Source organism: Chaetomium strumarium (assembly GCF_033439665.1).
Source record: "Chaetomium strumarium strain CBS 333.67 chromosome Unknown B0T15scaffold_7, whole genome shotgun sequence".
Taxonomy (NCBI): Eukaryota; Fungi; Ascomycota; class Sordariomycetes; order Sordariales; family Chaetomiaceae; genus Chaetomium; species Chaetomium strumarium.
The window spans coordinates 2664706-2692228 of NW_026944435.1; the positions used below are offsets into that span (position 1 = coordinate 2664706).

General features: G+C 56.6%; 12 protein-coding genes across 12 annotated transcripts; 4 read left to right on the forward strand and 8 right to left on the reverse strand.

Annotated features, from left to right (window-relative positions):
* Nucleotides 1-594, reverse strand: B0T15DRAFT_543719 (uncharacterized protein). Its single transcript, XM_062870014.1, has 2 exons — nucleotides 312-594; nucleotides 1-230 (listed from the first exon to the last, which is right to left on the reverse strand). Exons 1-2 carry the CDS (start codon nucleotides 444-446, stop codon nucleotides 165-167), a joined length of 201 nt encoding a protein of 66 aa, XP_062718492.1. The 5' UTR covers nucleotides 447-594; the 3' UTR covers nucleotides 1-164.
* Nucleotides 595-1865: 1271 nt separating this feature from the next.
* B0T15DRAFT_422957 (catalase) lies at nucleotides 1866-4693 on the forward strand. Its single transcript, XM_062865581.1, has 2 exons — nucleotides 1866-2412; nucleotides 2482-4693. Exons 1-2 carry the CDS (start codon nucleotides 2182-2184, stop codon nucleotides 4456-4458), a joined length of 2208 nt encoding a protein of 735 aa, XP_062718493.1. The 5' UTR covers nucleotides 1866-2181; the 3' UTR covers nucleotides 4459-4693.
* Nucleotides 4694-5959: 1266 nt separating this feature from the next.
* Nucleotides 5960-6907, forward strand: B0T15DRAFT_562708 (uncharacterized protein; the record flags this gene model as incomplete). Its single annotated transcript, XM_062870589.1, has 2 exons — nucleotides 5960-6082; nucleotides 6147-6907. 2 exons carry the CDS (start codon nucleotides 5960-5962, stop codon nucleotides 6771-6773), a joined length of 750 nt encoding a protein of 249 aa, XP_062718494.1. The 3' UTR covers nucleotides 6774-6907.
* An 839-nt stretch (nucleotides 6908-7746) lies between these two features.
* On the forward strand, nucleotides 7747-9415 carry B0T15DRAFT_403824 (major facilitator superfamily domain-containing protein; the record flags this gene model as incomplete). Its single annotated transcript, XM_062865229.1, has 4 exons — nucleotides 7747-7869; nucleotides 7944-8866; nucleotides 8953-9150; nucleotides 9214-9415. 4 exons carry the CDS (start codon nucleotides 7747-7749, stop codon nucleotides 9413-9415), a joined length of 1446 nt encoding a protein of 481 aa, XP_062718495.1.
* Nucleotides 9416-10447: 1032 nt separating this feature from the next.
* Nucleotides 10448-12474, forward strand: B0T15DRAFT_422964 (uncharacterized protein). The gene is made up of 4 exons (XM_062865582.1): nucleotides 10448-10864; nucleotides 10920-11003; nucleotides 11061-11144; nucleotides 11220-12474. The coding sequence occupies exons 1-4, from the start codon at nucleotides 10699-10701 to the stop codon at nucleotides 12089-12091; spliced, it is 1206 nt and encodes a 401-aa protein (XP_062718496.1). The 5' UTR covers nucleotides 10448-10698; the 3' UTR covers nucleotides 12092-12474.
* A 16-nt stretch (nucleotides 12475-12490) lies between these two features.
* Nucleotides 12491-14319, reverse strand: B0T15DRAFT_313270 (uncharacterized protein). The gene is made up of 2 exons (XM_062863955.1): nucleotides 14112-14319; nucleotides 12491-14046 (listed from the first exon to the last, which is right to left on the reverse strand). Exon 2 carries the CDS (start codon nucleotides 13926-13928, stop codon nucleotides 12597-12599), a length of 1332 nt encoding a protein of 443 aa, XP_062718497.1. The 5' UTR covers nucleotides 13929-14046; nucleotides 14112-14319; the 3' UTR covers nucleotides 12491-12596.
* A 401-nt stretch (nucleotides 14320-14720) lies between these two features.
* Nucleotides 14721-16226, reverse strand: B0T15DRAFT_487727 (peptidase M24, structural domain-containing protein; the record flags this gene model as incomplete). The annotated part of the gene is made up of 3 exons (XM_062866457.1): nucleotides 14721-14820; nucleotides 14877-15995; nucleotides 16063-16226. 3 exons carry the CDS (start codon nucleotides 16224-16226, stop codon nucleotides 14721-14723), a joined length of 1383 nt encoding a protein of 460 aa, XP_062718498.1.
* Nucleotides 16227-16944: 718 nt separating this feature from the next.
* Nucleotides 16945-17680, reverse strand: B0T15DRAFT_543735 (uncharacterized protein). The gene is made up of 2 exons (XM_062870015.1): nucleotides 17300-17680; nucleotides 16945-17220 (listed from the first exon to the last, which is right to left on the reverse strand). Exons 1-2 carry the CDS (start codon nucleotides 17487-17489, stop codon nucleotides 17099-17101), a joined length of 312 nt encoding a protein of 103 aa, XP_062718499.1. The 5' UTR covers nucleotides 17490-17680; the 3' UTR covers nucleotides 16945-17098.
* Nucleotides 17681-18282: 602 nt separating this feature from the next.
* On the reverse strand, nucleotides 18283-18698 carry B0T15DRAFT_514732 (Conidiation protein 6-domain-containing protein; the record flags this gene model as incomplete). Its single annotated transcript, XM_062868143.1, has 2 exons — nucleotides 18283-18500; nucleotides 18587-18698. The coding sequence occupies 2 exons, from the start codon at nucleotides 18696-18698 to the stop codon at nucleotides 18283-18285; spliced, it is 330 nt and encodes a 109-aa protein (XP_062718500.1).
* A 154-nt stretch (nucleotides 18699-18852) lies between these two features.
* On the reverse strand, nucleotides 18853-20474 carry B0T15DRAFT_313339 (cyclin-domain-containing protein). Its single transcript, XM_062863956.1, has 2 exons — nucleotides 18974-20474; nucleotides 18853-18915 (listed from the first exon to the last, which is right to left on the reverse strand). The coding sequence occupies exon 1, from the start codon at nucleotides 20253-20255 to the stop codon at nucleotides 19182-19184; it is 1074 nt and encodes a 357-aa protein (XP_062718501.1). The 5' UTR covers nucleotides 20256-20474; the 3' UTR covers nucleotides 18853-18915; nucleotides 18974-19181.
* An 867-nt stretch (nucleotides 20475-21341) lies between these two features.
* On the reverse strand, nucleotides 21342-24414 carry B0T15DRAFT_543739 (thiamine diphosphate-binding protein). Its single transcript, XM_062870016.1, has 4 exons — nucleotides 23487-24414; nucleotides 23125-23424; nucleotides 22085-23057; nucleotides 21342-22032 (listed from the first exon to the last, which is right to left on the reverse strand). The coding sequence occupies exons 1-4, from the start codon at nucleotides 23934-23936 to the stop codon at nucleotides 21773-21775; spliced, it is 1983 nt and encodes a 660-aa protein (XP_062718502.1). The 5' UTR covers nucleotides 23937-24414; the 3' UTR covers nucleotides 21342-21772.
* Nucleotides 24415-24798: 384 nt separating this feature from the next.
* Nucleotides 24799-26643, reverse strand: B0T15DRAFT_313367 (glycosyl hydrolases family 43-domain-containing protein). The gene has a single exon (XM_062863957.1). It carries the CDS (start codon nucleotides 26391-26393, stop codon nucleotides 24948-24950), a length of 1446 nt encoding a protein of 481 aa, XP_062718503.1. The 5' UTR covers nucleotides 26394-26643; the 3' UTR covers nucleotides 24799-24947.
* Between the last annotated feature and the right edge of the window lie 880 nt (nucleotides 26644-27523).

Below are 27523 nucleotides of genomic sequence, written 5' to 3' on the forward strand. Positions count from 1 at the left end.
CTGTAGGGTGGTAGAAAGTGCGTCGCTCGCTTATCTGCGTTGCTCGCTTATCATGTACGTTATAACAGACTCCACGAGTCTTATAGTGCGGCCTAGCAGCCCTGTCTATAGAACCTATCCCTATCATAAGTCAACTTAGCATTGGGTGCCTTTTCCTGCGCACGCTACGCACCAAGAAAGCAGACGAGATTAGCGTGCATAGGAGAAGGCACGCTAAGTTGCATGCCACCCTATATGCGAAGAAGAAACCATGTAAGATTAGCGTGCGCGGGAGAAGGCACATTTTAACCGTACCCGCTAGTGGGAAATACCTCTGACTCCGAGCCGAGGTAAGGCGCTAGCACGAAGTCCACCGTCTTGCCCTCGGCCACCTCGCGCGTAATGAGGCATGGAAGAAAGCAGGGCAGAATCCGGGCCCCTTGTAAAACTCGGCGTAAGCGATGCATTCTTGAAACGATGCATTCTGGAAACGAGGGACCCTCTATAGTGCCGAAAAACAGAGCCGAGAGGGGAAGGTAGTCGAAAACACGTTCCTCGTCTTATCCCATCCCGTCTTTATTGTTTCCTCCTTCAGGTTTCCGATAGATAGCGCCTGGGGGCGGATGAGCTGTGTACAGAGCTTCGATCTCCGTGCGAATCTCGGCGGGATAAATGCCGTCTGTTAACATCTAGACTACCTACCTACTCCTCAGTTTCCAGAACCGGCTCAGTTATCACACCGAGTGATGTGATACTAGATCCCAGGTGGCGGTACTGTCACAGTTACACATGAGTCCTTGCATTTTCGATCATAAGAAGAAAATTGTGAACGAAAAAATCAACGGGGAAACATCCACACACCTGACAACCATAAAAGCCGGTGATTGATGGTGCGGAAATTTCCTTTCGCACGACATGCCTTTTGCGGGAATCGGATTTTAGACCGACCTCACACGTCCGCCTGCGGTTCGTATATATCTGTTCTCCTTCTTAGCAGGGTAAACATTAAAGATGCTTCCACGCACTCTTAAGAAGATTAAAGGGGAGAGGGGGGGGGGGGGGGTCGTGAGTGGGGGATGTGTGAAAAGAACAGCAGATCTCTACTCCCTCCGTGATGCCAAAGTCCCGGAGGCCGCACGGGCGCTAACAGTCTGTTACGGAGTCAAGCCGTCAAAAGAAGGGTCAGAATTTCGCCGTCACGAAGTCTGAAAAACTGACCGCCCTGCATGGCGCCGAGCTGGTGATGGGAACCTGAGGGTCGGGACACACCGTCACTCGGGTGGGCTGAGCCGGCCGAGGGCATTGTCGAACTGGGCGACAAGCTTATGTGTACCGAAGGATTCCAGGGCAGTCACATCGAAGTGCTAGTGCTCACCTACTATACATATCCTCTGCGATGGGTCGTCGTGGTTGAGTTAGAAATCCGGATCACCGATTCGGGTTATTCACGAAATGTGGGGTTTGTCAGTTCTGAACTTCTGCGGTTCGGTATTACCGTACTGTTATTTTTTATGTACGTACTTAAATACGGATACATCCAAGCAGCTGAGCGCGACGCTGCGAGCATTCTCGGATGCTTCTAGTGTTTATCATTCCACCGCACAAGTGGCACAGGAACTGGCAGCCAATCATGGCATTTAACGCTGCAGATGGTAACTATATAACATGAACTTTGACTGCGCAAGGCCGGCTACTTCGTCATCGAGCTTCATGATCTGTAACGACGGTAGTTGAGGATGGTGTTTTTCATGTAAGCTGGATGTGCTTGTATGTATCCTGTAAAGGATCGCCAAGCCCGTAACCGAAGCCAAGCTAAGCGCAAAGCAAAGTGCCGCTGCCCCGGACCATGTTTCTGGATTCGGATGCGATGTCTTGACATGACATCACCATGTTCTCAGCTCTGCTTCTAGCCCCCGGCAGACTCCCCCTTCCTCGAACCGTGGTACGAAGCCGAAGCGACGCGGGCCACTCGATGTTGGCGGATTGCAAACAAAATGGATATCACACCTTGGTCCTGCTTTCGTCGGGGAACATGATCCACAATTTTCGCGGTCCTTGACGTCATACCACCGAGGGTGCCAACCCGCAACGGATCGCAACTGCCGATGCTCGCCCGCTATATGACCAGGTGCTGCTACGGCTCTTTTCCATTGAAGGGCGTTTCTGACCGTTCAGCTCACCAATTCAGCCCGGCAAACCCCAATGGCAGGCCTCATCCCCGAAAGCATGCAGAAAGTGTCGCACGCCGTCCTCGGCCCTCGTGAGGGCGACAAGCTCAAAGACCTCGCCCACGATACCAAGGACATCAACCCCAACGACCGCTTGACCACAGACTATGGCGTCAAGCAGAGCACCGCCGATGACTGGCTGAAGGCGGGTAGTCCGCAGAAGACAGGGCCGCTCCTGCTGGAGGACCCCTTTGCTCGGGAGAGGGTATGTGTCGCGGCGTGCGGATGGGTTTGAGTGTCAATTTGTGCCTGTAGTTGCTAACCCGATATACAGATAATGAGATTTGACCACGAGCGAATTCCAGAGCGCGTTGTCCATGCCCGCGGATCGGCTGCCTTCGGAAAGTTCAAGCTCTTGGAGCCCGTCCCCGAACTCACCTTCGCGCCCATCTTGACCGACACGTCACGGGAAACGCCCGTTGCCGTCCGCTTCTCGACCGTCTTGGGCAGCCGCGGTTCCGCTGACACTGTGCGCGACGTGCGTGGCTTTGCCGTCAAGTTCTACACGAACGAGGGCAACTGGGACATCGTCGGTAACGACATCCCCGTCTTCTTCATCCAAGACGCCATCAAGTTCCCCGACGTCATCCATGCCGGCAAGCCCGAGCCTCATAACGAGGTGCCCCAGGCGCAGTCGGCGCACAACAACTTCTGGGACTTCCAGTTCAACCACACCGAGGCTACGCACATGTTCATGTGGACGATGAGCGATCGCGCCATCCCGCGCTCCTTCCGCATGATGCAAGGCTTCGGTGTCAACACGTTCACGCTCATCAACTCCAAGGGCGAGCGCCACTTTGTGAAGTTCACCTTCACCCCAGAACTCGGCGTGCACTCGCTGGTGTGGGATGAGGCGCTCAAGCTGGCGGGACAGGACCCCGATTTCCACCGCAAGGACCTCTGGGAGGCCATCGCGAACGGCGTATTCCCCAAGTGGAAGTTTGGTCTCCAGGTGATTCCCGAGGCCGACGAGCACAAGTTTGATTTTGACATTCTTGATGCCACCAAAGTGTGGCCCGAGGATCTGATCCCAACTCGGTACATCGGTGAGCTCGAGCTGAACCGCAACCCGGATGAGTTCTTCACACAGGTCGAGCAGCTTGCCTTCTGCACCAGCCATGTCGTCCCGGGCATCGGCTTTTCAGACGACCCCCTGCTCCAGGGCCGCAACTTCAGCTACTTCGATACCCAGATTTCCCGCCTGGGTATCAATTTCCAGGAGCTGCCCATCAACCGGCCTGTCTGCCCTGTCATGAACTTCAACCGTGACGGGCAGTTGCGCCACACCATCACCCGTGGCACTGTCAACTACTGGCCAAACCGCTACGACGCTTGCCCTCCCGCAACCCATGAAGAGGGTGCCTACGTCGAGTACGCGCAGAAGGTCGCCGGCATCAAGGCTCGCATCCGCAGCGACAAGTTCAAGGAGCATTTTAGCCAGGCCCAGCTGTTTTGGAACAGCATGTCTCCTGTCGAGAAGAACCACATTCTCAATGCCTTCGCCTTTGAGCTCGACCACTGCGAAGACCCCGTCGTCTGGAGCCGCATGGTGAAGCGCCTTGCCGACATCGATCTGCAGCTCGCCACGATGGTGGCCGAGAAGGTAGGCGGCGAAGTGCCCAAGGAAGGCCGCCCCAACCACGGCCGCAAGGCGCCCGGGCTCAGCCAGTTCGAATTCCCCGGCAAGCAGACCATCGCTGCCCGCCGCGTGGCGATTCTCATCGCCGACGGCTACGACCCAGTCGCCTACAAGGCCGCCTATGCCGCCCTGTCGTCTGCTTTGGCCGTTCCGCTCGTCATCGCGCCCTCGCGTGGCAAGATCACTGCCGCGAATGGCAGCTCCTCCACTCAGCCGCATCACCACCTCGAAGGCTTCCGGTCGACTATGGTCGACGCCATCTTCATCCCCGGCGGTGCCAAGTCGGTTGAAACCCTCTCCAAGAACGGCCGCGCAATGCACTGGATCCGCGAGGCATTCGGCCATCTCAAGACCATCGGCGCCACAGGCGATGCCGTGGATCTCGTTAGCAAGGCGATCGACTTGCCCACTGTGACCGTGTCCAGCTCCGGGGATGTGCACGAGAGCTATGGTGTTATCACCATGAGGGAGCTAAAACCGGAGAGTCTCAGCGAGACGGTCCAGATTGCAAAGGAGGCCTCGGGTTTCATGGAGAAGTTCTTCTACGGCATCGCGCAGCACCGCTGCTGGGATCGGGAGCTGGCGGGTTTGAATACCCAGGTTGCCTACTAAGGTGCCGTAACCTCGGGACTGTGATGGTGTGAAGTGGTGTGAGAGACGGGGAAAGATTGTATGATGTTACGATTTACTTAGCGTTCTTCTGTCCATAGGTTGCCCATGAGGCTCAATAATCGATGATTGTATTCGGATGGCCGATCCGATCTTACCCTGCAGCTACGTACAGTAACTACCTACGGTAGGTAGTACTAGTAGTTAACATACCTCCGCACAGTTACACCGAGATAGCCAGACTTGAGTCAAAGTCACATTCACACCTTCCATTGCTTTGGCATATTGAACTCTCCGAGGAGTACCCCATGGATACACATAGCCCCGCTGGCTGGCTAAAAGCTTGATGCCATTCCGCTCCAAGCGAGTCTAGTAGTGTCTATGGCCAAACACCCACGTCTTGAGACTCATGATAACCCCCTAGTCGCCCTGGTCTAGCAGGTCAGTCGCGAATGTTGAAGACCAGGGGTCCTTAACATGCTCCGGCTGAGAAGCGCCCTTGACACACGGCGCAGTTGATGCGTAGCGACGAGGATGCGCCTTGTTGGGGGTCTTGACTTGGTTCACTTGAGCCACCCGAGGATAATCAGGTCGGAGTCGGGATCGTCCCGTCGCGTGCGGTACAGCAGCAGAGCACCAGTTTGCTTTGCCAGGGACATGTCCTGCGCGAGCCGTTGCGCCATGTTCCAGGCCGGCTTCGTAACTCAGGTGTTCGGGGGGGGGGGGGGGGGGGGGGGGGAAGAGGGGGAAGGGGGAAAGAGGGGGGAGGGGGAAAGAGGGGGGAGGGAAGAGACATGGATTATACTACGTACTAGTACCTACTAATAGTTCACACCACCTCATGGTGAAGTCGCTGAAACGTTTATGCTGGTAGGTATATCGACTGATAAACCTAGGTTGGTACTGAATTCGTTTTCTGGGAGACCGCACTTCCCGAAGAATACTAGCATTTCGCTACGGCCTTGAGGTCAGCGGCACAGATGCTCAGTGACGAAGGGTGTCAGTGTTCTGTTAAGGTAAGGTACCTAGGTATATATGCTGGACGTTTCCAACATACTAGGCCAAAAGCATCATGTCCTGTTTGATGAAGGACTTGGTTGGAAGGTGCATCCACGGAATTCTTAAGGTATCAAGGGAAGAATGATGGCCTCCAAGGCTGTATGTTAGTGCGGGCAGCTGCCCTGGCAACTTACAACCGACAATCCACATCCTCGGGCGCTCGCAGTTTCCGACCATCTTCTTAGTCGCTCAAATCTCATCCCTCCCGCACCATCGGTCTTCTGTCTACCAGCATGAGCTGAGTTTACCGGCGAAACTTTATCCTCGTTCTGGAATTCAGACAGTGCGAGCGGTCCAGTATGCGACTTTCTCATACTCGCTACAGACTGAGCTGACCTCTGGCAGAGAAGATCCCTCACAAATCTCTATTAGGAGCCTAGCTCGCTCGCTGCGCCACAAGTTCGATTATCGGTCCCTGCCAAACACAATGGCGTCGCGAGCGACCATGCAATGGACAGCAGTGAAAGTCGCCTCGCAGATTCTAAGACACCACCATGGTGTAACGGCGTGCGTCATCGGAGATCTCGCTCTCACGTATTACAACGCGCCGGGTAAGCATAATGTAAGCGTTGGTTGAGGAATGATAACCGCAAATGCATACAACGGCAGAACTGACCCTTTATTGATTCAAGGAGCTGGAACTATGTGTTCCAGATTCGAGTGTGAACGCGGCGCCGGGCCTACTTTGTTCAACTGGCCTGTTCGAGCCCGCTGATTTGCGGAAGGAGTCTGCAGTCGACATTCAGTTGCACATGAGACTGTGTATGTCAAAATACAGGCTCCATTTCCCCAGTCTGCGCACCACGGGCTGGACTGAACCCCTGGTTCTCATCCTCTTGCCCGCCTCTTTCTTCGGCCTGGGTAGGATTGAAGATCTCCTCGTCAAATGGCCGGAGGGGCGGAGCTTCCACCTCAGCAAATACCTCCTTGCTGAGGGGTTGGGCCAAAATGACATAGAAAGGATTTCATTCCCTCGCCTGAAACCTCTCATTACCTGGCTGGGGAAGTCATACCTTTACACAAATGACGGTTATGAGAGGCATCCGCTCCAAGACCTGGTCGATGGACTTAATCTCGATGAAGTTTGGATTCAGAACCACCTTCAGGATGCCAACCCTGCCCTTGCCGCCTTGCTCAAGGGATTCATTCGTACCAAGCGAGAGAGGATCTACATGTATGGCAGCGACAACACCGTCACCCGCTTCATCAAGGACGAGAAGGAGGCGGAGGATGTGAAGAGGATTCCTGGGTATGAATGATCGAAGTCTCGGTAGCAACGCCACAAGGCAAAAATCAGTCGACATCCTTAGGGATTTGTACTTGCTTAGCCTCGGGGATCTACGAGGTCGAAAGGGTAGAACCGTAGAAGGGAGGAAAGGAAACTAACAGGCACCCAAGGACTCAAGGAGTTTGAACGGTGGAAGTTATGACAAGTGCTAACATCTTAGGCTGCGATTAGGCTACTATCCTATATTAAATCGCGGAAGAGAACCGTCCTATTGACCGGCGCAACCTTCGTTGATGCCCGTGGGCGGGTGCTCGACTCGACAGCCCCCGCGACAATCCAGGGGTGGGCGCCTGTCAATGCGTGGGGAAGTGGAGTGCGGGGCCCGGGCGGCATGTTTCCATTGATTTTCACGCTTCGCAGTCGGGGAAAGTTGGGGAAAGTGGGCTTTAGCCCGTGCAGCTCCCCACACCACCCTAAGCCAACCACGGCTAGCCGCTGCTGCGATACTTATCAGGCACGGTTCGTTGCAGAACAAATGGAACTTATCAACATTCATTTCCGCCTCAATTACTCGCACTATACGGAGTACGTGAATCGTCTGTCTGTGTTTGGGCTCCGAGGCGATGAACATTGACATAGGTGGTGTTCGGAGCCTGCCACGGCCCTGATCTTTGGACCAGCATGACATGAAAAAATTCCGTCACCAGGGGTGATTCCACTGACAATCCACAGTTGGACCCAAGCTGCAGGAGCACCAAGCCGCTAGTACGGATTACTTGTAGTAAGCAGCCAGACTCACTCACTCCTCTTCAGGAAATGTCGGCATGTTGGGTCGGGAAAAGAGTGCAAGGATAGGAGCCAGCGACAACTCCGGATCCACACGAAGGATGAACTTAAAATCCGTGCTTGATCCGTTTCAGTTCCAGTCTCTCGGATCTGCTGTCCCGCGTTTCTCCCGGGGGTTGACCTGATCGCCAAACGAAGCGAAACGCGGCACACCCGTGATGGCCTCAGATTCCGAGAAACAGGAGGTGGTTGAGTTCGAGAATGGGCCCACCGGCCCAGTCTTGGACGCGGAGACGAACAAGCAGCTCCTGAGGCGCATAGACTGGCGCGTTATGCCGGTGGTGAGTGTCACTGTGTCCTAGGGAAGCCCTGACAGGAGCTGGAGGGGAGCCACTCCGCTGACCCGAGTCTTCAGCTGTGCTTCACCTACGCGCTACAGTTCTACGACAAGGCGCTCCTCAGCCAGGCCGCCATCTTTGGGCTCCGCAAGGACTTGGACATGCAGGATGGCCTCCGGTATTCTTGGGCATCCCTGATCTTCTACTTCGGCTACATCGCGGGCACCTATCCTGTCTCGCTCCTGGCGCAGAAGTACTCTACCCGCGTCGTCATCACCATCATCACGCTGCTCTGGTCCGTCGTGGTCCTCTCGACGCCTGCCTGCCGGACATACGCCGACTTCCTAGGCAACCGCTTCCTGCTGGGCCTGATCGAGGCCGGCGTGTCGCCCATCTTCATGCTGGTCGTCGGGCTGTGGTACACGCACTCGGAGCAGGTCTCGCGGTCGAGCTGGTGGTACTCGTTCAGCGGCGGCTCGCTGCTCGTCTCGCCGCTCATCAACTACGGCATGGGCCACATCACGGGCGGCGGCATGCAGCCGTGGCAGTACATGTACTTCATCGCCGGCGGCGTGACGGCGCTCTGGGGCGTCGCGCTCTGGTGGTTGTTCCCGGACACGCCGCAGCACGCCAAGGGCTTCAGCGAGGAGGAGCGCGCCCTACTGATGGAGCGTGTCCGCGGGAACAACGCCGGCGCCGAAAACAAGACGTTCAAGTGGTACCAGGTGCGCGAGGCGCTGACGGACTACGGCATGTGGGGGATCTGCGTGCTGTCCATCGTCTCGTGCACCGGGTCGGGCGCCGTCACGGTGTTTGCGCCCATTGTCTTCAACGGCATGGGCTTCTCGACGTTTGAGTCGCTGCTCCTCAATCTGCCCATTGGCGCGCTGGCATTTATTTGCATCCTCGGGTCTGGCTATCTGGGCAGGTTTGTCCCGAACGCCCGGCTACACATCGTTGCCGGATCCTGCATCCCCGTTATTCTAGGCTGTGCTTTGCTGTAAGTCTATTACCCTTCTACTCTTGGGATCGTTTCTGCTTTCATGTTTTGTCATATATTAGACATCCTGACGTTTTCTTCTACAGATGGCAGCTCTCCTCATCCAACCGCGCTGGTCGCATTGTGGGCTATTACCTGATCAACTTCTTCTCGTCCGCGTGGGTGCAGTGCATTGGCCTCGGCACGTCCAACGTGGCCGGGCACACCAAGAAGGCTGTCTACGCAGCGGCCACATTCATCGCTTACTCAGTTGGCAACATCATCGGCCCCCTCATGTTTGATGCGTAAGTGCTGCAGCTGTCCAAGATTTATCCATCCATAAGCAACTTGTTCTAACTCAACAACAGCTCGTACGCTCCCCGGTACGATCAGAGCTTCACTGGCGTCCTGATCTGCTTCGTCATCTGCTTCTTCAGCGCGGAGCTCCTTCGGGTGTTCCTAGCGCGCGAGAATAAGAAGCGGGATGCGCAGTACGGGTCTCCGGACGATGCCCATGGGCTGGAGGATTTAACAGATCGCGAGAACAAGTCGTTTAGATACTGCCTCTAATGCAATTCGGTTTCAGGTGGTACCCGAATCTTTAGCGCCGGGCCGACCCGGGACGCCTGAATGTGTCATTACTAATCGCTGGTTGTCGAACTCATGGGCTATCTCGCTTACGAATAATCGCCTGCCCGACCTTTCCCAGTCATTTGTGGCTTGTTGTGGCACGGCAGTGGCATTCCTTTGGCAAAGTGTGCTGCTGTGCCGCCGGCTTGCATCTCAAAGAGGCAACCGACTAACGTTATCCGTACTTTTGCTTGGTCGTGCGAATGTAACGCTGAGTCGCTGGGGCGGCCGCCGCTGTGACCAACTTTCAACTGCAGTCTTTCAAACTCAGATGACTGAGTGACAAACGGTGTTTGCTCGAATGGGTCGCCACTTTTATCTTGCTGCCTTGTACGTCCGGTGACGCGTCGTCTGGTGTTTCCACTGGGTCATCTGCCCGGTTTGTGATCGCCTAGGGCGTTTCTCTTTCCTGAGCGCTGCTTGAGAAAGTTGAGATTGTTTGGAACCCCACAGCCAGTTACCGCGGTGAGATGACCGCTGTAGCGGACCTTTCCGCGATGACTGGAGCCTCTGCCGTCAGCAAGGGTCCTATGCAACCGCGGATGGTGGGCATGTCTCTCCCCTGCGAGAGCCGCAAGCATGCAGCAGCCCAGTGATGCAAGCCGAGCGCGTCGGAACCGGCCGTCTGGGAATCATCAATCTGGAGCCCTCCGGCGCCGCACAATAGGGGACAGACGGGTCCTAAACGTATCTTGGATAACGCCCACCACCAATGAGATGGGCTCGTCCAACCTGTGGTGGCTGATGCGCCGGCTGACGTGCATGGGCATCGTGAAGTCTGACTGGGCGCCCCGCGCTCAGCCTCTTCGATGGCAGCAGGCCTCCCCTGACGCTGCGGCTGTAACCCATCTGTGGACCCTGGTCCCGCATCCTGTGGTGCACCCAGTGCTGCAAGGCACGATCTTGGCATGCTGCAGCGGCCGCATTGCATGGCTCCCTCCAGATCTCAAAAGACTTTAAATACTGGGAGCACTCTGGCATCTCTCACAGTCCCAGTTCTTGATGTCGCATCAATAAGCTCAAGCATCGTCTACATATCATATTGGTGTTGTTCTCGTCTGCCGCTGATCCTAATAAGCGTCCCCAGTCAGCCCTACAGCGATTCAGCAAGTCTCCCGCCAGCGATCCGTTCACAGGCACGCGCCTTGACTCTTGAGATCGTCTTCGTCTTGGCGAACTCAAAGTTCAAGTCCTTAACACACAACACTCACCCCATCAATCCGATGGCGTTCTCGGACGCCTCCTACAACTGGTACTCGGGCCCCTCGGACTACTCAGACGTTCCTACGGACGACTCGCGGAAGTGCCAGGTCGAGGGCTGCTACAGGAAGCACTCCTACGGGAGGCTCAGGGGAGGCCGGAAGATCTACTCCAAATACTGCTCTGACCGTGCGTTGATGCTTTCCAGACAACACTAAACAGTGCCATGCTAACGTCTTTTCAGACACATGTCTTAAGCCGTATCCGGAGGACGAGGGCTACTGGTGCCCGCATCCGAAGGAGAAAGGCGAGAGATACTGCAACAACCGTGAGTGTCACTGTGTCTTACCGTTCTATGTCGACGGATCCACTAACGTATAAGTAGACCTCAAATGTGGCGAGGCCGGCTGCGATAAACTGGGCGAGTTTACCGGAGGGCGCGAATACATTCCGTGGTTCTGCTTCGATCGTATGTCCACAGCGCCCCAAGGCCCCCAACCAATCCATGAACATAGTGTCGATCAAACTGACCAATGCCACACAGATCGATGCAACGCACCCAACTGCCGCTCTCGAGTAACCAACCGCCAGCAACAGCGGTGCGAAGCCCACTTCCTGAAATGCACCGTCCCGGACTGCTCCCGGCCATGCCACCTCCACCGCGACGGGCGCCTCGACCTCGTCTGCGCCGTCCACTACGGCACCTTTCGCTGCACATGGGAAGGGTGCACGCGACGGACGGGGTCCAACATGCACTTCTGCCCGAGCCACAAGTGCGTCGTGCCCGAGTGCACCGCCGGACGGGATCCCTCAGCAGCCGGCAGCGACACCTGCCGTAAACACAACAACAACAACACCTGCCACGTCCGCGGCTGCACCCACCCCCGCGACAACGACATCAACAACAACACTCGCGGCGGCAGCAGCAGCGAATTCTGCGTCGGCCACACGTGCGCGACGCCCAACTGCCGCGACCAAGCCCGCTTCTTCGGCAACGGCTCGCACTGCGCCCGCCACGCCTGCGCCGTCACCACCTGCCCGCGCCCGCGCCTCAGCGCCGATCCGGCGAACAATAACAACAGTGCGCACCACGGTGACCGGTGTGTCGCGCACGCGCGGGCGCGCGAGAGGCGGGCCGTCTCGCTCAGCGGCAGCGGTGGCGGTATGGATAGTAGCCTCGGGGGTGTGCTGGACTACGAGGGGTTGCGGAGCAGGTTTGAGTTGTCCGGGGAGAGGGAGGCCGAGAGGGAGAGGAAGCGGTTGAGTGATGACTTGGAGGCGTTGAAGCGGAGGGAGAGGGAGAGGGAGCGGCTCCGGGAGGAGGAGGAAGAGAGGGAGAGGGAGAGGGTGGATAGGCTTAGGAGGGATATGGATGCGTGGAGGAGGTATGCTGGTTCTGGGCGCGATAGATGGTGATTTTCTTTTTTTTCTTTCTTTTCTCTCTCTCTCTCTCTCTCTTTGTCGTTGGGTTTCGTAAAGGGGATTCTCCGGTTTGGGTTTTGGTTTTAGTCAGGTTGGGTTGGGTTTGAGTTGGACGGACAAACGGAGTGATGATACCCCTTTGCTTTGCTTAGAGCAAGCGTCTTGGATTTGTGTGGGCTGGCGTTGGGCTTGGACGCTCATGGCGTAAGGAGTTGGAGATGAGATACCTAAATTGATTTTTGTGGCTTTTGAAAAGACTTGAGCAAATAACGCCCCGGGCTTGAACATGTGAATTCGGTCGAGTCAAGTCTGAAAACGAGCGAGAATCAGACGCGCGATTAGACGCCAAACATAGGTAAGTAGGTACCAGGCAGTCGAGTACGTCTGATTGCTCCCCTATGTCTTGTGTTGTATGATTCTTAGCCATCTTCCTCACCACCACATCGACCCCCATCCGGGCACTGACTCCATATCCCGTTGCGTCCTGTCACCCTCCCACTTACTGCCCCCTTCTCTTAAGAGTATAGCGATACGAATAATGCCCCTTGATATCCGACGCCATAATCCTCATAGCAACCACGTCGTTGCTCTGCGTGCCGCCCTCCACAATGCCCGCCTGCACCGCCAGATCGGCATACTTCTTTGCCCGCTTGTCGTCCCCCAGGTAATTCGCGTTGAGCGCCGCCAGCTCGTACGCCTCGGCCAACCTGGCATGCAGCCGCTCCTCCTCGTACAGCCTGACGAACCGGTCGATCATCTTGATGTCGACCTTGGTGCTGTCGTGGTTGCGCAGCTCGGCCCGCATCGCCGTGATCTCCTTCAGCCGCGCGTCAGCCTTCTTCGCCGCCTCCCCCTTGGGCCCGCCCGGCGGGCTGCACGCGCTACAGGGGCACCCAACCTCGCCACCACCGCTGCGATGCCGCTTTACCCACGCGACGCGCTCCGAGCGCGGGAGGAACGGGTCGATGTAGGACACGGTGAGTTCCTCGCCGGGCTGGACGCGGCGGGCGACCGTCGCACGCAGGGAGAAGGATTGGTCGATGTGGGTGGCCACGTTGGGCCGGCAGTCGTGCTGCAGGACGGCCGCTTCCGGGTAGTTGACGTAGTGCTTGGAGTGGTTGTTCTCGTCCATCTGGTGGTAGTTGTTGAAGCCCATGTCGACCTCGTACGGGTACGCGAGGAGGATGTCCTCGATCGAGCGCGCGTTGGGACTGGAACTGCCCGGTGGGACTACGCGCTGCTTGTCGAATTTGGCGCGTGTGGCCGGATGGAGGAAGGAGATGGCCGTTTCGAGGAGGCGGGCGCGATCTGCCGTTTTGGGGACTTGGTTGAAGAAGGCCTTGTGCACGACTAGCACCGGCGACCAGGACATGAGCACCTTGCCGCGGCGGATGGTCTTGTTGGCGGTGATGCCGAGGCCCTTGTTGAGGACCTCGGTCTCGACGAAGGGGACGGGGTCTTCGAAGTACTTGTTCTCGCCGCGGTTGAGGTAGTCGTCGACGCGCTCCATCTTCTGGAATTCCTCGAACTTGGTCACTGCCACAAGGCCCCGACCGTTGAACAGCCGCCGATTGGTGTAGACGCAGTATTCGCCCTGACAGATCTTGGATTCCCACCACCCTTCCACCGGCGGGCTTTGCGCCGCAGGTGCTGTCGCGTTGTCGGTGTAGATGTCCACCTTCTGGATGGATTCGTAGGCCAGACCATCCCCCGATCCCGCCGGAGGAGGGTCTGCCTTCACCTTACTTTTGGCGTCCGCATCCGCCGCTGTGAGAGGTGCCAACAGCACCAGCAGGAGCACGCGGGTCAGGGACAGCCAGCCCCAAGCCATCTTGAAGACGGACGGCAAACGTGTTTTGCTTCCTCCGCTCTGTTAGTTTGTCTAAGATGGTATCCAAGGGACGTGAACAGCGGGTTACATGGATCGATTCGCCCTCTTTCGGTCCGGACTGATGATAGCAATGAGAACGCAGTCGTAATGATACATCGCGAGTTGAAATCAGGAAATCCATACTTATGGTGCTGCATAGCTCGGTTCAGGCAACGTGGCCTAGACAAGGGCAGAACCGCTATAACGTCGTATGCTAATCCAAGTTGCTACATCAGGAATCTAGAAACTGGCGGGTGCGCAGCAATGATTTGCATTGCTAACTGCCTAAATGCCTCTGCCGACACTGTATCGCTTTATCCGATGGACACTTGGGCTGCTTGTCAGGTGGGACGGCTCAACGGCTAATTAACAACATTGATTAGTTGGAGAAACCGAAGGCTTCATCAGCGCTGCGTAGTATTTCGTTGGCTTTGGCCATGTACTCGACAACTACCTTGATGTACTTACCACGCCATCCCGCGGGGCAACTAGAGGGCTGAACGCATGTGTGACGGTGGTCGGCCGTGATCATGTTCGATCAAAACTCAGCCTTACCAGGCAAGTTTCCAGAGCAACATATGAAACAGTCGTCGATTGCCTTGAAAGCCTATCACCTCAATGGCTGGCATGATGTTTCGACTCTCCATGGCAGCGATGTTGCTTCGACTGTATCCTGATTCTTCCCTCTATGCGAGCGATCAAGCAGCTGAGAAGAACTAGCTGTGACTAGTGCGAACTGCGGATGATGATGCCTCAGCTGCTAGCAATGATCTTCTCGATGTGATCAGGGTCCTTGATGGCTGTTGTCAAGTTCTCCGCCCCACCCTTGGTGACGACCACATTGTCTTCGATCCTGCAACAAAGTCAGTAACTCGGCGAACCCCCCTGGCGTCAGACTTTGCAACTCACCGAACACCCCCAACATCCCAATACCTCTCTAACACCTCCGCGTCAATGTACTTGGCGTGCTTGGGGTCCTTGAGGAAGGGCTCAATGATGAAACTACAGAAGTAGATGCCCGGTTCCACGGTGACAACGCTCCCTGCGGGCACCCTTCCTCTAACCCTCAGATACCGGAACAGGGTGTCCTCATCCGCGTAGTTGGGGTTGCCGCCCGTGTCGTGGGTGTCCATTCCGAGGTAGTGCCCGAGCCCATGCGGGAAGAAGGCCACGCTCGTCCGGTTGGCCAGAATCTCGTCCTTGTCGCCCTTCAAGATTCCCAGCTCTAGCAGGCCGTCGATGGCGACTTTGTGCGCCAGGAGATGTACGTCGTCCCACAGCACGTCTTCCTTCAGCGCCGCTATGCACTCGAGCTGCATCTTGAGGACAATGTCGTAGATGGCTCTGCTCTCCTTGGTGAACTTGCCGTTGATCGGGAATGTCCTGGTGATGTCCGAGGCGTAACAATCCCACTCGGCACCAGCATCCACCAGCAGATTCAGCTTGCCCTTGAGCGGAGCGTTGTTGTGCACGTAGTGCAGTGTGGCTGCCGCTTTGCCTCCCGCAAAGATGCCGTGGTACGCCTGGTTGCGCGCGCCGGCGCTGATGCAGTCAGCCAGGAACCGAGCCTCGAGCTCGCGTTCGTTCTTGGCATGTTTCGCCCTCTCCATGACGACACGATGAGCCTTGCTGCTGATGTCGTTGGCCTTCGCGATCATAGCAAGCTCGTATTCGTCCTTGACCACGCGGCAGACCTCGATGGCCTCCTTGAGGATGGAGAAGTTCGTGTTGTCGAACCCGAGGAACGTCACGTGCTCCGATACCTGGTTCGGGATGGCAAAGACGGTCGATTTGGCCTTCTGACCGGCGACGTGCGCCAGCTGGGCGTTGACATCGGTGGTGTACTTGACCTCGTCGACGTCGTATTTCTGCATAGCTTCCTCCGCGGAGACGGGCAGTCCGGACCAGATCACGCTCTCCGGGTTGATCGGCGGGATGAAGAGCGTCGTCTTGGACGAGTCCATGTCGTGAATTACGTACGAGTCGGCGAGCTCACAGCCGGTGAGGTAGTAGAAGAAGCGGCGCTGTCTTGAACGAGCGTCGTCAGCCAAGTATTAAGCGGGGAGGGGGTACGATGGTCCAAAGCCAGACATACCGGAACGGTTCGGGCTCATCGTTATCCTCTAGCAGCTTTGTCATGCGACTCTCGAGGTACAGAACGCCGGTGGCATCGGGGACTTTGGAGCGGATGTAGTCGACGACGCGTCTCGCGTGTTGCCTGGCGGGGTACTTCCCCTGCAAGATCGCGTCAAAATCCATGATGCGCGGCCGGAAACTGCTGAAGAACCTTGGCTGGGTGAAAGACGAAGGTTTGACAATCCGAGATATGGAGAGGACCCGAGATATTTGCATTTGAGAGCAAGAGAGGGGCAGTGACGATGCCGCCGGTTGGAGCTTATCCTGAGAAGGAAGCTCCGGGTAGTGCGGGGCATCCCGGGCCGTGGGGGTGAGCTCAAGCGCCGCCAAGCCCTCGTGTTCCCCCCTGCGCTTCGGCTTCCAGCGGCGTTCCTTTGACCGCTTGGCAACGGTGAGATGAAATCTTCACAGACTCAGATATCAGATTCTAGTCTTTGAATCGGAGCGTCACCCTCTGTTTATAATAACACTCTAGGACCGATGCAGTTCCGTGTTTGAATGTTGTTGATTCGTAAGGCATCCGTCATTCGGTATCTCATGTTCCGAATCTGAGGTTCATGGTGGACGAAGGTGCGGGTTCCGGCAGATGCAGCAGTTGCCAACAGTCTAGTAATCTAATGAAGTTGGGTGCTTTATGATGCCTTTATGAGTTGAAGCAATTCAGGATCCGGTGGAAATCTTGTTTTCAAACTGGAGCCCGATTTCTTCAACGACGGCTGCTGGTTTCGCAGAGCAGAAGTCTATACCATTGCCTGAGACCTCAAGTCGGCAATAGTTGACAAGTACTACCACTCGCACCAGCACTCGAAAGGATTGTCCATGGCACGACACTAAGCCGAGACGATGGTTACTGGGAGAATTTTGACTAATGAACTGTCGCTTGAACCACTGTCTAATAATACAACATACCCAGTGATCTGCTCAGGCCGGTAATAGCACGCAATCACAAAGTCAACGCAAGCCAACGCCATGAACCTTCGTAGCTTCACATTTGTTCACTCCATCAGCCCCATCTGCTCATCCGATGGCTCAGCATAAGTGCCCTTCGGCTTGGTGGCATGGCGCATCCTGTCCTTCATGATGTTGCCCTTGTCAATCGCCTCGCGCTCATCTTGCTCTGTCCTCACCGTATCAGAATCCGTCCTCCATCCCATGAAAGGCACTCCGTGATTGATGAGGATAGGGGCAAAACATACCAAGCTGCTTATCCGAATCAGCCTTGCCCGGCTTCATGGGGTCCTCGACCTGGGCTTCGTCGTCGATGACGGGGACGGGCTCGTTCTTGCCAGTTTTGTAGGACGGGTCGTAGACCTGGCCCTCGGGAGCATTCTTGTCCAGCTCGGCGCCGAGCTTGTCGTCCTGCTGGTATGGGGCTGCCTTCGACATGTTGGGCTGTTTTTACTGTGTGAATTGGTTTGAATTGACACTTGGGCAGTTTTGGATCTAGGAAGTTTTGACTCTGGCTAGTGTTTAATATTGTGATCTCGGATCCTGTGGTAGCTGGGAAGCAAGACGGTCAGAACCTTTTTGAATACTGCAGACGAAAGTAAGCAGTCAATTGATGACGCACCACGGAGTTCAGTTCGACATTCTGATTGGAGCTGGAAGGTTTGGAGATCGCAGCGGATTCTGGGTTGTCATGATGCAAGCAATGACGTTTGATGACATCGTGGACCACACAGGCACGCCAATAGAAAGCTGCCGAGCCAACAAAAGCAAACAGAATGCCAATTATCTAGCTATGGGTGTACTGGGGCGTTTTACATATCATTGACCTAACTTCAAGGTAATTCATGTAAAGCTCATCGTTTCTCGGAGGGGCGACCCCGCGCTGGAAATACGCACGGAAGAGATTCGGGATTCTACACTCATTATGCCAGAGAAACCACATCTCGGATATAATAGGCATTGGCAATCGATAGTACAGATGTCAAGTGTGCATCAAGCTTGCCCAAGAAAACACGTAGAGCTAGTATTCGAGATCTTCGCAGCCTACCATGAAGATCATGCGTGTAATGTCTTGCAGTGCACTACAAGACGCCCCCGACAAAGGTCACGACTTTCAAAAGTACACCGGCATAGGCCTAAAGCAGGAAGACAAACCACTCAATTCGCACAATCCCATAAACCCATCGCTCATATTGTACATATTCATGCATCATACACACCGAATCACCCCTTACTGACCCAGCTTGGACAACTTCTCCTTCGCCTTCTCCTTGGCCTCCTCCGACACACCCGGGTTGCTGATGCTGGCCTTCAGGCCGCGCGCGACATTGCCGGGGTCCTTGTTCTGTTCCTCCTCCTGGGAGCCGTGGTGCGCTTGGGCGGGGTCATACGGCTCGTCCATGGACTCGAGCACCTTCCTCGAGTGCTCCTTTGCCTTCTCTGAGGTCTCTGTTTCCCTCTTTCATGTTAGTTTTGCTAATATGGGGCTAATAACATACAATTTCGTGAAGAAAGTTAGGCACATGGAGACGTACGTGGGTTGGCAATCGTCGCCTTGTGTCCGCGCATGACGTTCTCCTGCTCGGGTGCGTAGTCCTCGGAGGCGGGAACCTCCTTGGGGATGTCGCCCTCGTACATGTCGGCCATGTTGGATGAAGTGATGTGTTTGAGGAAGGTTTCCTTTGTTTTTGGGTTGATGTAGGTTGGCTTGAGAAATCGACGTATTGCAGCTTTTGCATAGACAGAATGCGGTGTAGTGTAGTTTCTGGGATAGCCTGGGACCTTTTTATGTTGAGGAGCAGGGGAGCAGGTCAATGACGTTCGATCAGGGATGTACGCAGCTAACGATCGGCAACTCGGCATCCTGTGATATCACAGTCATGAGCTCATTGGGGCTTTTGTAACAGGTCCCTGATTGCTACCTTGAAACTTGAGCAACCGGGTATTTGCATACATGATGTACTGACTCCTGCTTCGTTTGCATATTATGGATAACGCAAATAGAAATCGACTTGGCAATCGCCTGTGTAATGCCCGCCGGAACGCCGACCGTTTCCGCCCCAATCCTGCCTGACAAAAAGATAAGTACTAAGCAAAAAAGAAAGACGACGATGCAACTTGCAGAGAACTTCAAGCCTGCGCTTTGACATCACTCTTCACGCTTGGCGGTGACTGCAACGGCACATGGTGTAACGCGTCATCCAGCACGTTCCAACACTCCGTCCCTCTCCGTAATAACTCCCATTGTTGGCTCAAAATGGACGCATTCACGGCCAGATCGAACCCCGTCAAGAAGCAGAAACTGATCTCCAGCCGTGCCAATTCCTTTTCGCTCACGCCGCCGACCCTAGCGAACCGGACGTGTGGGTAGCTGAGATCATCAAGTGCTTTCATGGCGACCCTCAGGCCCGCTAGCAACAGCCGGTGGGCGTTCCGTTGCGTGACCGCCACAGCTCGCTCGAGCACTGCCAGTCGGTACATGTACAGCGATGTGGCCAAGTACACACCCGTGGACATGGGGCAGTATTGGTGGATTCGGAGTAGATACTCCGTGATGGAGATGGGCGGCGGGACGCGGCAGTAGAACCTGCGCGTGATGGCACTGTGCTGCACGTTCAGCGGCTGCGAGTTGTCGCCCACGATGATGTGTGGTGTGAGAGGTCGTGAAGGTGGTTGTGGCGGGGGAGGCGGCCCTCGCAGGTGTACCCCATCTACTGGTTGTGTTCGTTCTGCCGAGTTGGGAGGGCTTTGCAGTGTCGATTCGAAGTTAGACTGTATGCTTCGAGCCGGTGTGCCAGGCGGCTTGGGGGAATTTGCCGCGCTCCGTTGTTGAGCGAGTCGAGTTAAGCTTCTCTCCGAATTCGACCGCACTATGCTCTTCTTCTCCGCCTCCATGCCCCTCAGGTGTGGTATTGTAGGGCTCCTCGGCGGTGGTGTAGGCGGAACGTCCCCTGTCATACTGACTAGAGCTTCGATACATGCACTCAGAAGCTTGAGTGCGGCCTGTGGAGGGACCTTGAATATGTCATCGATCTCGGCTGGGAGCGTCGGTGACGATACGTGATTGTCGGGGCTCAGTGTTTGCAGTAATCTTGGGTCTGCGGACGGAACTGGAGGTGGTGGCGGCGACGGGATCACGGTCGAATTGCTCCCAGAGTCCGAGTCCACTTTCCCGCACTCTGGCCGTGCCTCTCCTTCGGCCATTGTGAGATGGTTTCGATCGGTTCCCGGAGAGCGTCAGAGGAGCTTCGAAGCAGATGCGGCTGTTGGCTGCTGCGCGACCGAGTAATTCGTGGAGTTGCAGGTGAACAGGACGCCGCAAGGAAGTGTCGCTTGGCCCGCGTCGCCGGACGATGTTCTGTTGCAAGAATGTACCTGATATGGAGCTGGCACGCCCTAATCAACTCAGCCAGTGTCCGAGATCTTGTCTATCCTGCAGTATACCAATTGCCGACTCATCGTCTCCCGTTCTCGGATCAAGTTTGAGCGTCTCGTGACGGCCGCAAGATTCGGGCCGCAGCAAAGGTGGGGCTAGCGCGTGTTCTTGAGGCGAAATTGGGTGAGTGGAGTGGAATGGGCTCGGTTCCCGCAGCCGTTCCTGTATCGGATGTAGCGACCAGGGTGGGCGTTGTGAGTTTACAGGATGAAGAGATGTTTCGCTGTTGCAGCAAAGAGGATGGTCATATATAAGTTTGGTTGTAAGTCGTCTAATCAGCGGACAGTGGGTTGGCACTGTCTAGAGGTTGTTGTCAAGCCACCTCCGGGCCAGATCAGGCAATTATCGCCACCGTACAGTAAGGGTACCCCTCTTGGTCTGTGCTTCATGCCCGAATCGTCGGGACGCGTGCCGAGGCAATCAGCCTCGTGTCAACTCCGGCGTCGTGTCTGGTCTTTGTTCTCAGCCAGGCATTCAATTTGTTCTCAGCGCTTTGCAGTTGTCGACATTGTCAGTGACTGGTCTGACCGGTGCCTAGCCTGGCCGAGTACTGGTCGCGGTGTGTTCAAGTTCCGCACGGTCTCGTTGCCGGCACGATGGTGAAAAATAAGGCTTGGACCACCTTGATGAGCAAGGAACGAGGAGGACCCGGAGAGGACTGCGCCGGTGGTATTTAACATCCAAATCGATGCCATTTTGCCGTTTGCAAGGTCGTGTGCTGCTGGTGGAAGGCGAGGAGGGGAAATGCATGTGGTGCCTGGCAAGGGTCCAATTCCAAGGGTCCAACAAAGGGCCCACACGTTAGCACCGAGGCGGAGGTTGGAAGATGCAGGGTCTTCATTTGTCCCACACTGCAGAATGCCAGAAAGGCGCATGAGGAGATGCGACGGTGACACCTGAAGATGCTCACCGTATCGAGGGCATACTGTGGGCTGCTTAACCACCTCCGAGCAATGACGTGAGATCACTCGCAATTGGAACCACGGCAGCAGCGCACCAAAGGACTTTACATGGGAGACTTGAAGTCGAAGGGATAGTGGAGGGTTGTGTCAACTCGCTAACGTTGATGAAGGTAACAGTATAACTAATAGTATGCGCTAAAACAAAACGGCCTCTGAGTCTGCACGATCCTGCGGCGTCTGGTCTTGTCGACACTGCAGCGAATGGACTGCCCCCGACTCCCCGCACGAAAACGGTGGCTTGCCGACAGAGATGATGCGTCGACAGAAGTCTCCGAGGTCGTGCGCCCACGCGGCAACATACAGGTGAATTGCCGACGACCTGTCTAACAGCCCGAGGCAACCTTGCAGTCGAGGACCGCGGTCTGCCCACCTTGGACGACCTCAATCGCCTCCTTGAGGACCTTCTCCAGATCGGCCGCCTTGTCGACCCGTGCGGCAAACAGGTCGCCTCCGGCCGCGGCCTTCGCAATGCCCGCGTAGTCGGGGACGGGGTCGAAGGAGATGTTGATCTCCTCGTTTGTCGCCTTCGAGCCTAGACCATCTGGATGAACCAGGAGCAAAGACTTGCGGGGCGCATTCCATCCTATCACTCTCAGCAAATAATCTACGACAGCTCGACTATCGACACGGCTTACCTTTATTGTTCAGGACGATAGTCAGAACGGGAATATTGTACCGCTTCGAGATCCAGTACACGCTACCCGGGACCGAGAAGAGGAATGTGCCATCGCCAACGATCTGCACGACGAACTTGCCCTTCTCGCCTTTGAGCTGGGCCTCGTGCTCTGACGCAAGCTTGATGCCGAGAGCACCTCCGCCAGACCATCCGAGCCCTCCCCCGCCGCAGTTGATCCATGAGCCAGGGAGCGTTGCTTGAATGCTGTCGTGCACAAAGCCGGTGTTGGTGACGGCTTCGACCGCCCATATGGTATCCTTGGGGCACATCTCCCTTAGCTTTGCACAGAGATGGCCGGTTCCGAACTCGCCGTTCTCCAAGGGCTGAGATCGGAGCGCGATGCTTTCCAGCCGCTTCTTGTGCGACTCTTGCAGCGCCGCCCACCTCTTCTCGCTCTCCTCTCCCGTCAGTCGGGACTTGAACGCCTCGTCAGACTTGAGCAGCGCCATGATCTGCTCTATTGCCGTCAGTCCGTCGGCGCGGTACCGGTGCTGTGCCGCGATGTAGAAGACAGGCATGACCTGCTTCAGCGGGTCAACATCGATGTGGAAGATCTTCGCGTCCTCTCTAGGCCTGCACTGCGTTGGGATCCAGGGAACGTCGCAGTCCAGAACGATGATCGTATCCGCGCTCCGTATGGCGTCCTCATTTCCATAGCGCACTCCTAACCAAGCCGGATGGTCCGCCGGAAAGCACATGTCGCTTCCGCCCGTGTCCAGCACTCTCAGCCCCTTCACCGTATTCGCCAGCTCCACCAACGCGCCGGGAACGGCCTGATTCCTGCCCACATACCCCGTGATGAGCAACGGCTCCTTCGCGCCCGCCAGCGCCTCCGCAATCTTCCTGACGGCACCGCTCGGCAGGCCACCCAGCTCAACCGGCTCCCACTCGTCCTGCTTGACCTGGTACGGCTGGATCTCCATCTCCATCACCTCGCGAGCCGCACAGATACACCGGCCCCTGCGGCGCGGACTTAGCGAACTGCAGCGCGCGGTTCACCATCTGCTTGACGTTGACGCCCGTCTTGAGCTCGGCCGCGTAGCGGCAGTACTGGGCCAGGATCTGCTTCTGGTCCGGCACGTCCTGGATCCAGTGGATGAACTCGGTGCGGGACCCGCGCAGCTCGCCCTCCTGCGTGATGGGCGAGATGCCCGCGAAGACGAGCACCGGTGCCCTCCCGGCGCTCGCGTTGTGCACGGCCGCGCCGAGCCCCTGCGTGCCGACGTCCACGTGCACGATCACCGCTTGCGGCTTGCCGGTGAGGCGGGCGTAGCCGTCGGCCATGGACATTGCTACCATCTAGTAATCTATTGTTAACAAGATTGTCAAGAAGAGGGCAAGGTGGGCTAGCTGGGAGGTACCTCGTTGGGGCAGGTGATGATGCGCGGGAACTGCCCCTTCTTCTCGCGCGCGCCCTTGACCATGGCCTCGATGATGCTGGGGTGGTCGGAGCCCAGGTTGACGAAGACGTGGGTCACGCCGGCGTCCCATAGCGCCTCGAAGAAGGCGAAGGATGTGGTATACATCTTGGGTTGGTCCGAGACGGCTGTTGAGGACCAACGATGTTGAGATGGCACGGCTTGAATGGACGGTAAGCTTGTGGTGGTTGGCGATACCAGAGTGAGGTTCGTGTGCCCCTGCGAGCGTGGGAGGGAAGTGTTTCTTGAAGTTGGACTGTCGCCGCACGGGCGGCCCGTTGATGAGACGGACCGGTACGGGCCCCAACGCCCAGTTCCGGCCGCCGCTGGGAGATACAGCCGTCGACTGGCCCTGGTTGCTCGGAGCGGGGTCGCACGCAGCAGGGGTGGCATCGCGGCAATTCGGATGCGGGGTGCTGCTGTTGCGGGGAGGTCAGGGGTTACGCACCCGCCGAGTTTGGGTGCTATGTCCGGCCCGATGGGACTGGTTTCGTACAAAGGTATTCCCGGAAGAGGTGAGACCCGGAGGTTGTTTCCCTTGTGTGGCTTCCACCTAGAACGTGCCTCTCTTTCGTTAATTCCACGTTCCTCTCCCGTGCCCTTGTTCTAACCGGTGTTGCAGCGAGGTATCTGATGAAGGGGGCCGGAGTGGGGTTCCGAATGTCGAACTTCTAGACGACGTGACTTGAAACGTAGTGAATCTGATATTGAACTTCCTCTGCCCGTGTCTGGACTTGAAGTCGGTCAATTCGGACAAAGAAGCAGGAACCATCCAGTTGCTATTTATTGGGCCCGTGGCCTTGTCAGTGAGAGTGGTCTCGGCTTAAGACCCCCTGGGTCCCTCGCACATCATGACGCCCGCCCTGTCAAGTGACCGGCTGCCGGGGGCTTTGCAGGCAAGGAGCTGCATAACGCGCTGCATTGTCAGACGGATTCTTACGGTGTTTGCTAATAGATTCCAGACTGCGAATACACTGAGAATCATGGTACACCACTTGCATTCCGGTTATGGTCCGCACCTTCTCCACACAGAACTTTGGGGGCAGGGGTTCGCCGGACAATAAGTGGTTGAACCCCGATATTTGCTCTGAGACTTCATACGCCTAGATTGTTTCTTCTTTCTCTGCACGCACTGATTGCCTCATGTTATGACTTTGCTTAAGTTCTTTCTAACCTTCCATTGTTCTTTCTCTGCTCCCGAGCGGGACACGACTCGAGAAAGCCGGCTTGGAACTACTGAGCCGAGGGTTTCCGCCCCGCTAGATTGCGACCCACTAGGTCCGCTCCCGCATCGGATGCGGGGTAACCGGGAGTGCTCCGCATTCACTTCGAGAGAAAACAGCCAGACATGGGCCCAGGTTTCGCGACGCAAGGTCGATGGCATCTCTCCCTTTAATAACAGGCCTACTCCGAAAAGAATGTCGCCAGCTTCTGCTCCTCGACCTGGCCATTCACCGGTGCCACCACGAGCTTCCCACTCGGCCGGAGACTGAGGTACTGGGCCTTGGCATCAGAAAGCTCCAATGAGACACCCTCGACGTCCGCCAGTCCCGGAACCCGGTTGAAGCTCGCTGACGCCTTCGTATCGGCGGTAGTCAGCGTGGTGTCCTTCACAAACTGCACTTCCGCACCACCCGCTCGGCGCAGGAACATGCCCGGGTTGCTCGTCGATTCCAGACTGATGGTACTCCCGCCCGCAAGGCCCGGACTGACAATGCGGAACTGAGTATCCGCCAAGGCTGGAGTGCCCGTAGGGCTCGCCGACCCGGTGTAGTAGCGAATATACGTCCCGTGATCCGCGGCCGATCGCAGCCGCACCGGGGTGTTGCCCTCCGGCACGGGGATGCCAAAATCCGGCGTGCCATCATCCTTCCAGTACACCTTCTGCACCCGCGTCCGCCGGTTCGGATCGTTCAGCGGGTCGCCCCTGATGTCTCGGTACCCGCGGTCGTGGTACACCATGATGTCGCTCTGTCCATCCTCCGACTCGACGAACGAGTTATGCCCCGGCCCCCACTGGTTCGTCTTGGCGTTGCTCGTGAAGATGGGCGTCTGCGACTTGCTCCAGGACGCCGGGTTCATGAGATCCGAACCCGCCGACGCCGTCAGCAGGCCCATGCAGTAGTTGTAGTCGGTGGCGCTGGCGGAGTAGGTCAGGAAGATCCTGCCGTTGCGCTGGATCACATAGGGCCCTTCGTTGACTTTGTACCCGATCCTCTCCCACGGGAGGCCTGGATGCGAGATGGCAACTGCCCGGCCCCGGATCGTCCAGGGGTTCTCGAGCGGGGCGATCATGATACTCGAGTTCTCGTCTGGCCGATCCGGTATGCCCTGTGCCCAGATCAAGTACCGGGTGCCGTTGGCCACAAAGGTGGACGCATCCAGCGTGAAGGTGTCCCAGTTGGTTCTGATCTGGCCTTTCTCTACCCAGCTCGCAGTCAACGGGTTGGCGCCTGTGCCCTCCAGCACGAAAGTCCGGATATTCCACTGGTTGGCCACGCCGAGGGCCACATAGACGTACCACTTCCCGTCGATGAAGTGGAGCTCAGGCGCCCAGACCTGTCCGCTGCCGTACCCAGAAGCCTTCCGTCGCCATATCGTCGTCTCGGCCGCAGATGCGAGAGTCTGGATGCTTTGAGCACGGCGCAGGATTATGCGGTCGTATTCTGGGACGGTCGCCGTGAAGTAGTACCACCCATCGTGCTTGGAGATGTGCGGATCCGCGCGCTGTTGGATCAGTGAGTTGGCATAGCTCACCGCCGGCGATGCAGCGGCTGGGGTGGAAACGGCCATCAGCCAGGCCGCAGTGAATACGGAGACGGCGGTGAAGATGCGCCCGGTGATGTGCATCTTTACCCAGGTCGGGGGCTCCAACTCTCATAAGACGAACTCGGCCGTGGAGACGACCCACTATCTCGATGCCTTAGTGCCGCAAGCGAGACCTCGCAGCTCCACGTAGGGGAGTCGTCGACATGGTCGGCATCTTATCAGGGCTCCCGGCTGAACACCACAGTGGATCGAGGAAGCGGATGAGCCCGCCCGCCATGCGCCCCAATGAGCCCATTGCGGTACAAGATAGGTCTTATAGTGCGGCTAATTGCCCAGACTCTTCCATAAGAAACCCCTGAAGCACGTTTGGAGCGCAAAACAGCCATCCCCTCTGTCACCTGTCTTGGCCCCCTCTTGGCTGCCATTTCCACGGATCACGGAAAATAGGTCTCAACATTAGCAGGTCCGATTGGAGGAAATTCTCCTGCGTTAGTGGAACGGCTTCGGCTGTTACCCTCGGCAGCCCAGCCAGCTGTCAGGGACTCAAGGGAGATCCAACTCCTCCCGTCAGTATAAGAAAGATGCCAGCACTTCGAGAACATAGCCAACTATTAACAAAAGGTAACCTGCTGTTGGACCAACACTGGCTTGCAGTATTCGAAATGTACCCTTTCTCCCGTCACCGTCGCGGCATACACGGACCCATGCCGGATTCGTTTCGGCGCAGGATCGGGGTCATTCAGGGGCTTGTAAACAGCTCAACCACCACCGCAGTGTAAGCTGCCAACTTAAAAGCCAAGACACATGAGAATGGCTCGCTGCCCGTCAAGAGCCTTTAGTGGTCTCCAACCGGCACCCCATCGTCGGCTTCAAGAACTAACCAAAGCGGAGGGATGTAACCTGGCGTCTCTCAACCTTACTGACTTGGCGCCCACCACCACTTCGACCCATGCAGATATCGGCAACTGAATACCTAAAGGAAACGGCCATTTTGAGGTGGTGTGTGAACCAGGACTGGCAATATGCTCACGATTGATACCTGCGGCGTCACGCCGGAGCCTCGCATCAAAGGGTGAATGAATCGTGGAACCACGGGGCGTAGGACGCGTTGCCGTGGGCAATTTCGTTGGGTTGACGGGGGTATCGCTATGCCCGTGTCCCGCTTGTCAAAATGGAGAACCATGGCTAGGGGGCGTGCTTATACTGCTTGG

What these genes read in the sequence shown, in the direction of transcription:
- B0T15DRAFT_543719 (XM_062870014.1), bottom strand. Translation starts at nt 446, where the DNA reads ATGCATCGCTTACGCCGAGTTTTACAAGGGGCCCGGATTCTGCCCTGC. An exon ending in ACCTCGGCTCGGAGTCAGAG is followed by an intron (nt 231 to 311) that starts GTATTTCCCACT and finishes CTTCGCATATAG; the next exon opens with GGTGGCATGCAACTTAGCGT.
- B0T15DRAFT_422957 (XM_062865581.1), top strand. Translation starts at nt 2,182, where the DNA reads ATGGCAGGCCTCATCCCCGAAAGCATGCAGAAAGTGTCGCACGCCGTC. An exon ending in ACCCCTTTGCTCGGGAGAGG is followed by an intron (nt 2,413 to 2,481) that starts GTATGTGTCGCG and finishes CCCGATATACAG; the next exon opens with ATAATGAGATTTGACCACGA.
- B0T15DRAFT_422964 (XM_062865582.1), top strand. Translation starts at nt 10,699, where the DNA reads ATGGCGTTCTCGGACGCCTCCTACAACTGGTACTCGGGCCCCTCGGAC. An exon ending in CGAGAGATACTGCAACAACC is followed by an intron (nt 11,004 to 11,060) that starts GTGAGTGTCACT and finishes ACGTATAAGTAG; the next exon opens with ACCTCAAATGTGGCGAGGCC. An exon ending in TCCGTGGTTCTGCTTCGATC is followed by an intron (nt 11,145 to 11,219) that starts GTATGTCCACAG and finishes AATGCCACACAG; the next exon opens with ATCGATGCAACGCACCCAAC.
- B0T15DRAFT_313270 (XM_062863955.1), bottom strand. Translation starts at nt 13,928, where the DNA reads ATGGCTTGGGGCTGGCTGTCCCTGACCCGCGTGCTCCTGCTGGTGCTG.
- B0T15DRAFT_543735 (XM_062870015.1), bottom strand. Translation starts at nt 17,489, where the DNA reads ATGTCGAAGGCAGCCCCATACCAGCAGGACGACAAGCTCGGCGCCGAG. An exon ending in TGATTCGGATAAGCAGCTTG is followed by an intron (nt 17,221 to 17,299) that starts GTATGTTTTGCC and finishes CGGTGAGGACAG; the next exon opens with AGCAAGATGAGCGCGAGGCG.
- B0T15DRAFT_313339 (XM_062863956.1), bottom strand. Translation starts at nt 20,255, where the DNA reads ATGGCCGAAGGAGAGGCACGGCCAGAGTGCGGGAAAGTGGACTCGGAC.
- B0T15DRAFT_543739 (XM_062870016.1), bottom strand. Translation starts at nt 23,936, where the DNA reads ATGCCACCCCTGCTGCGTGCGACCCCGCTCCGAGCAACCAGGGCCAGT. An exon ending in TCATCACCTGCCCCAACGAG is followed by an intron (nt 23,425 to 23,486) that starts GTACCTCCCAGC and finishes ATAGATTACTAG; the next exon opens with ATGGTAGCAATGTCCATGGC. An exon ending in TATCGTCCTGAACAATAAAG is followed by an intron (nt 22,033 to 22,084) that starts GTAAGCCGTGTC and finishes TGAGAGTGATAG; the next exon opens with GATGGAATGCGCCCCGCAAG.
- B0T15DRAFT_313367 (XM_062863957.1), bottom strand. Translation starts at nt 26,393, where the DNA reads ATGCACATCACCGGGCGCATCTTCACCGCCGTCTCCGTATTCACTGCG.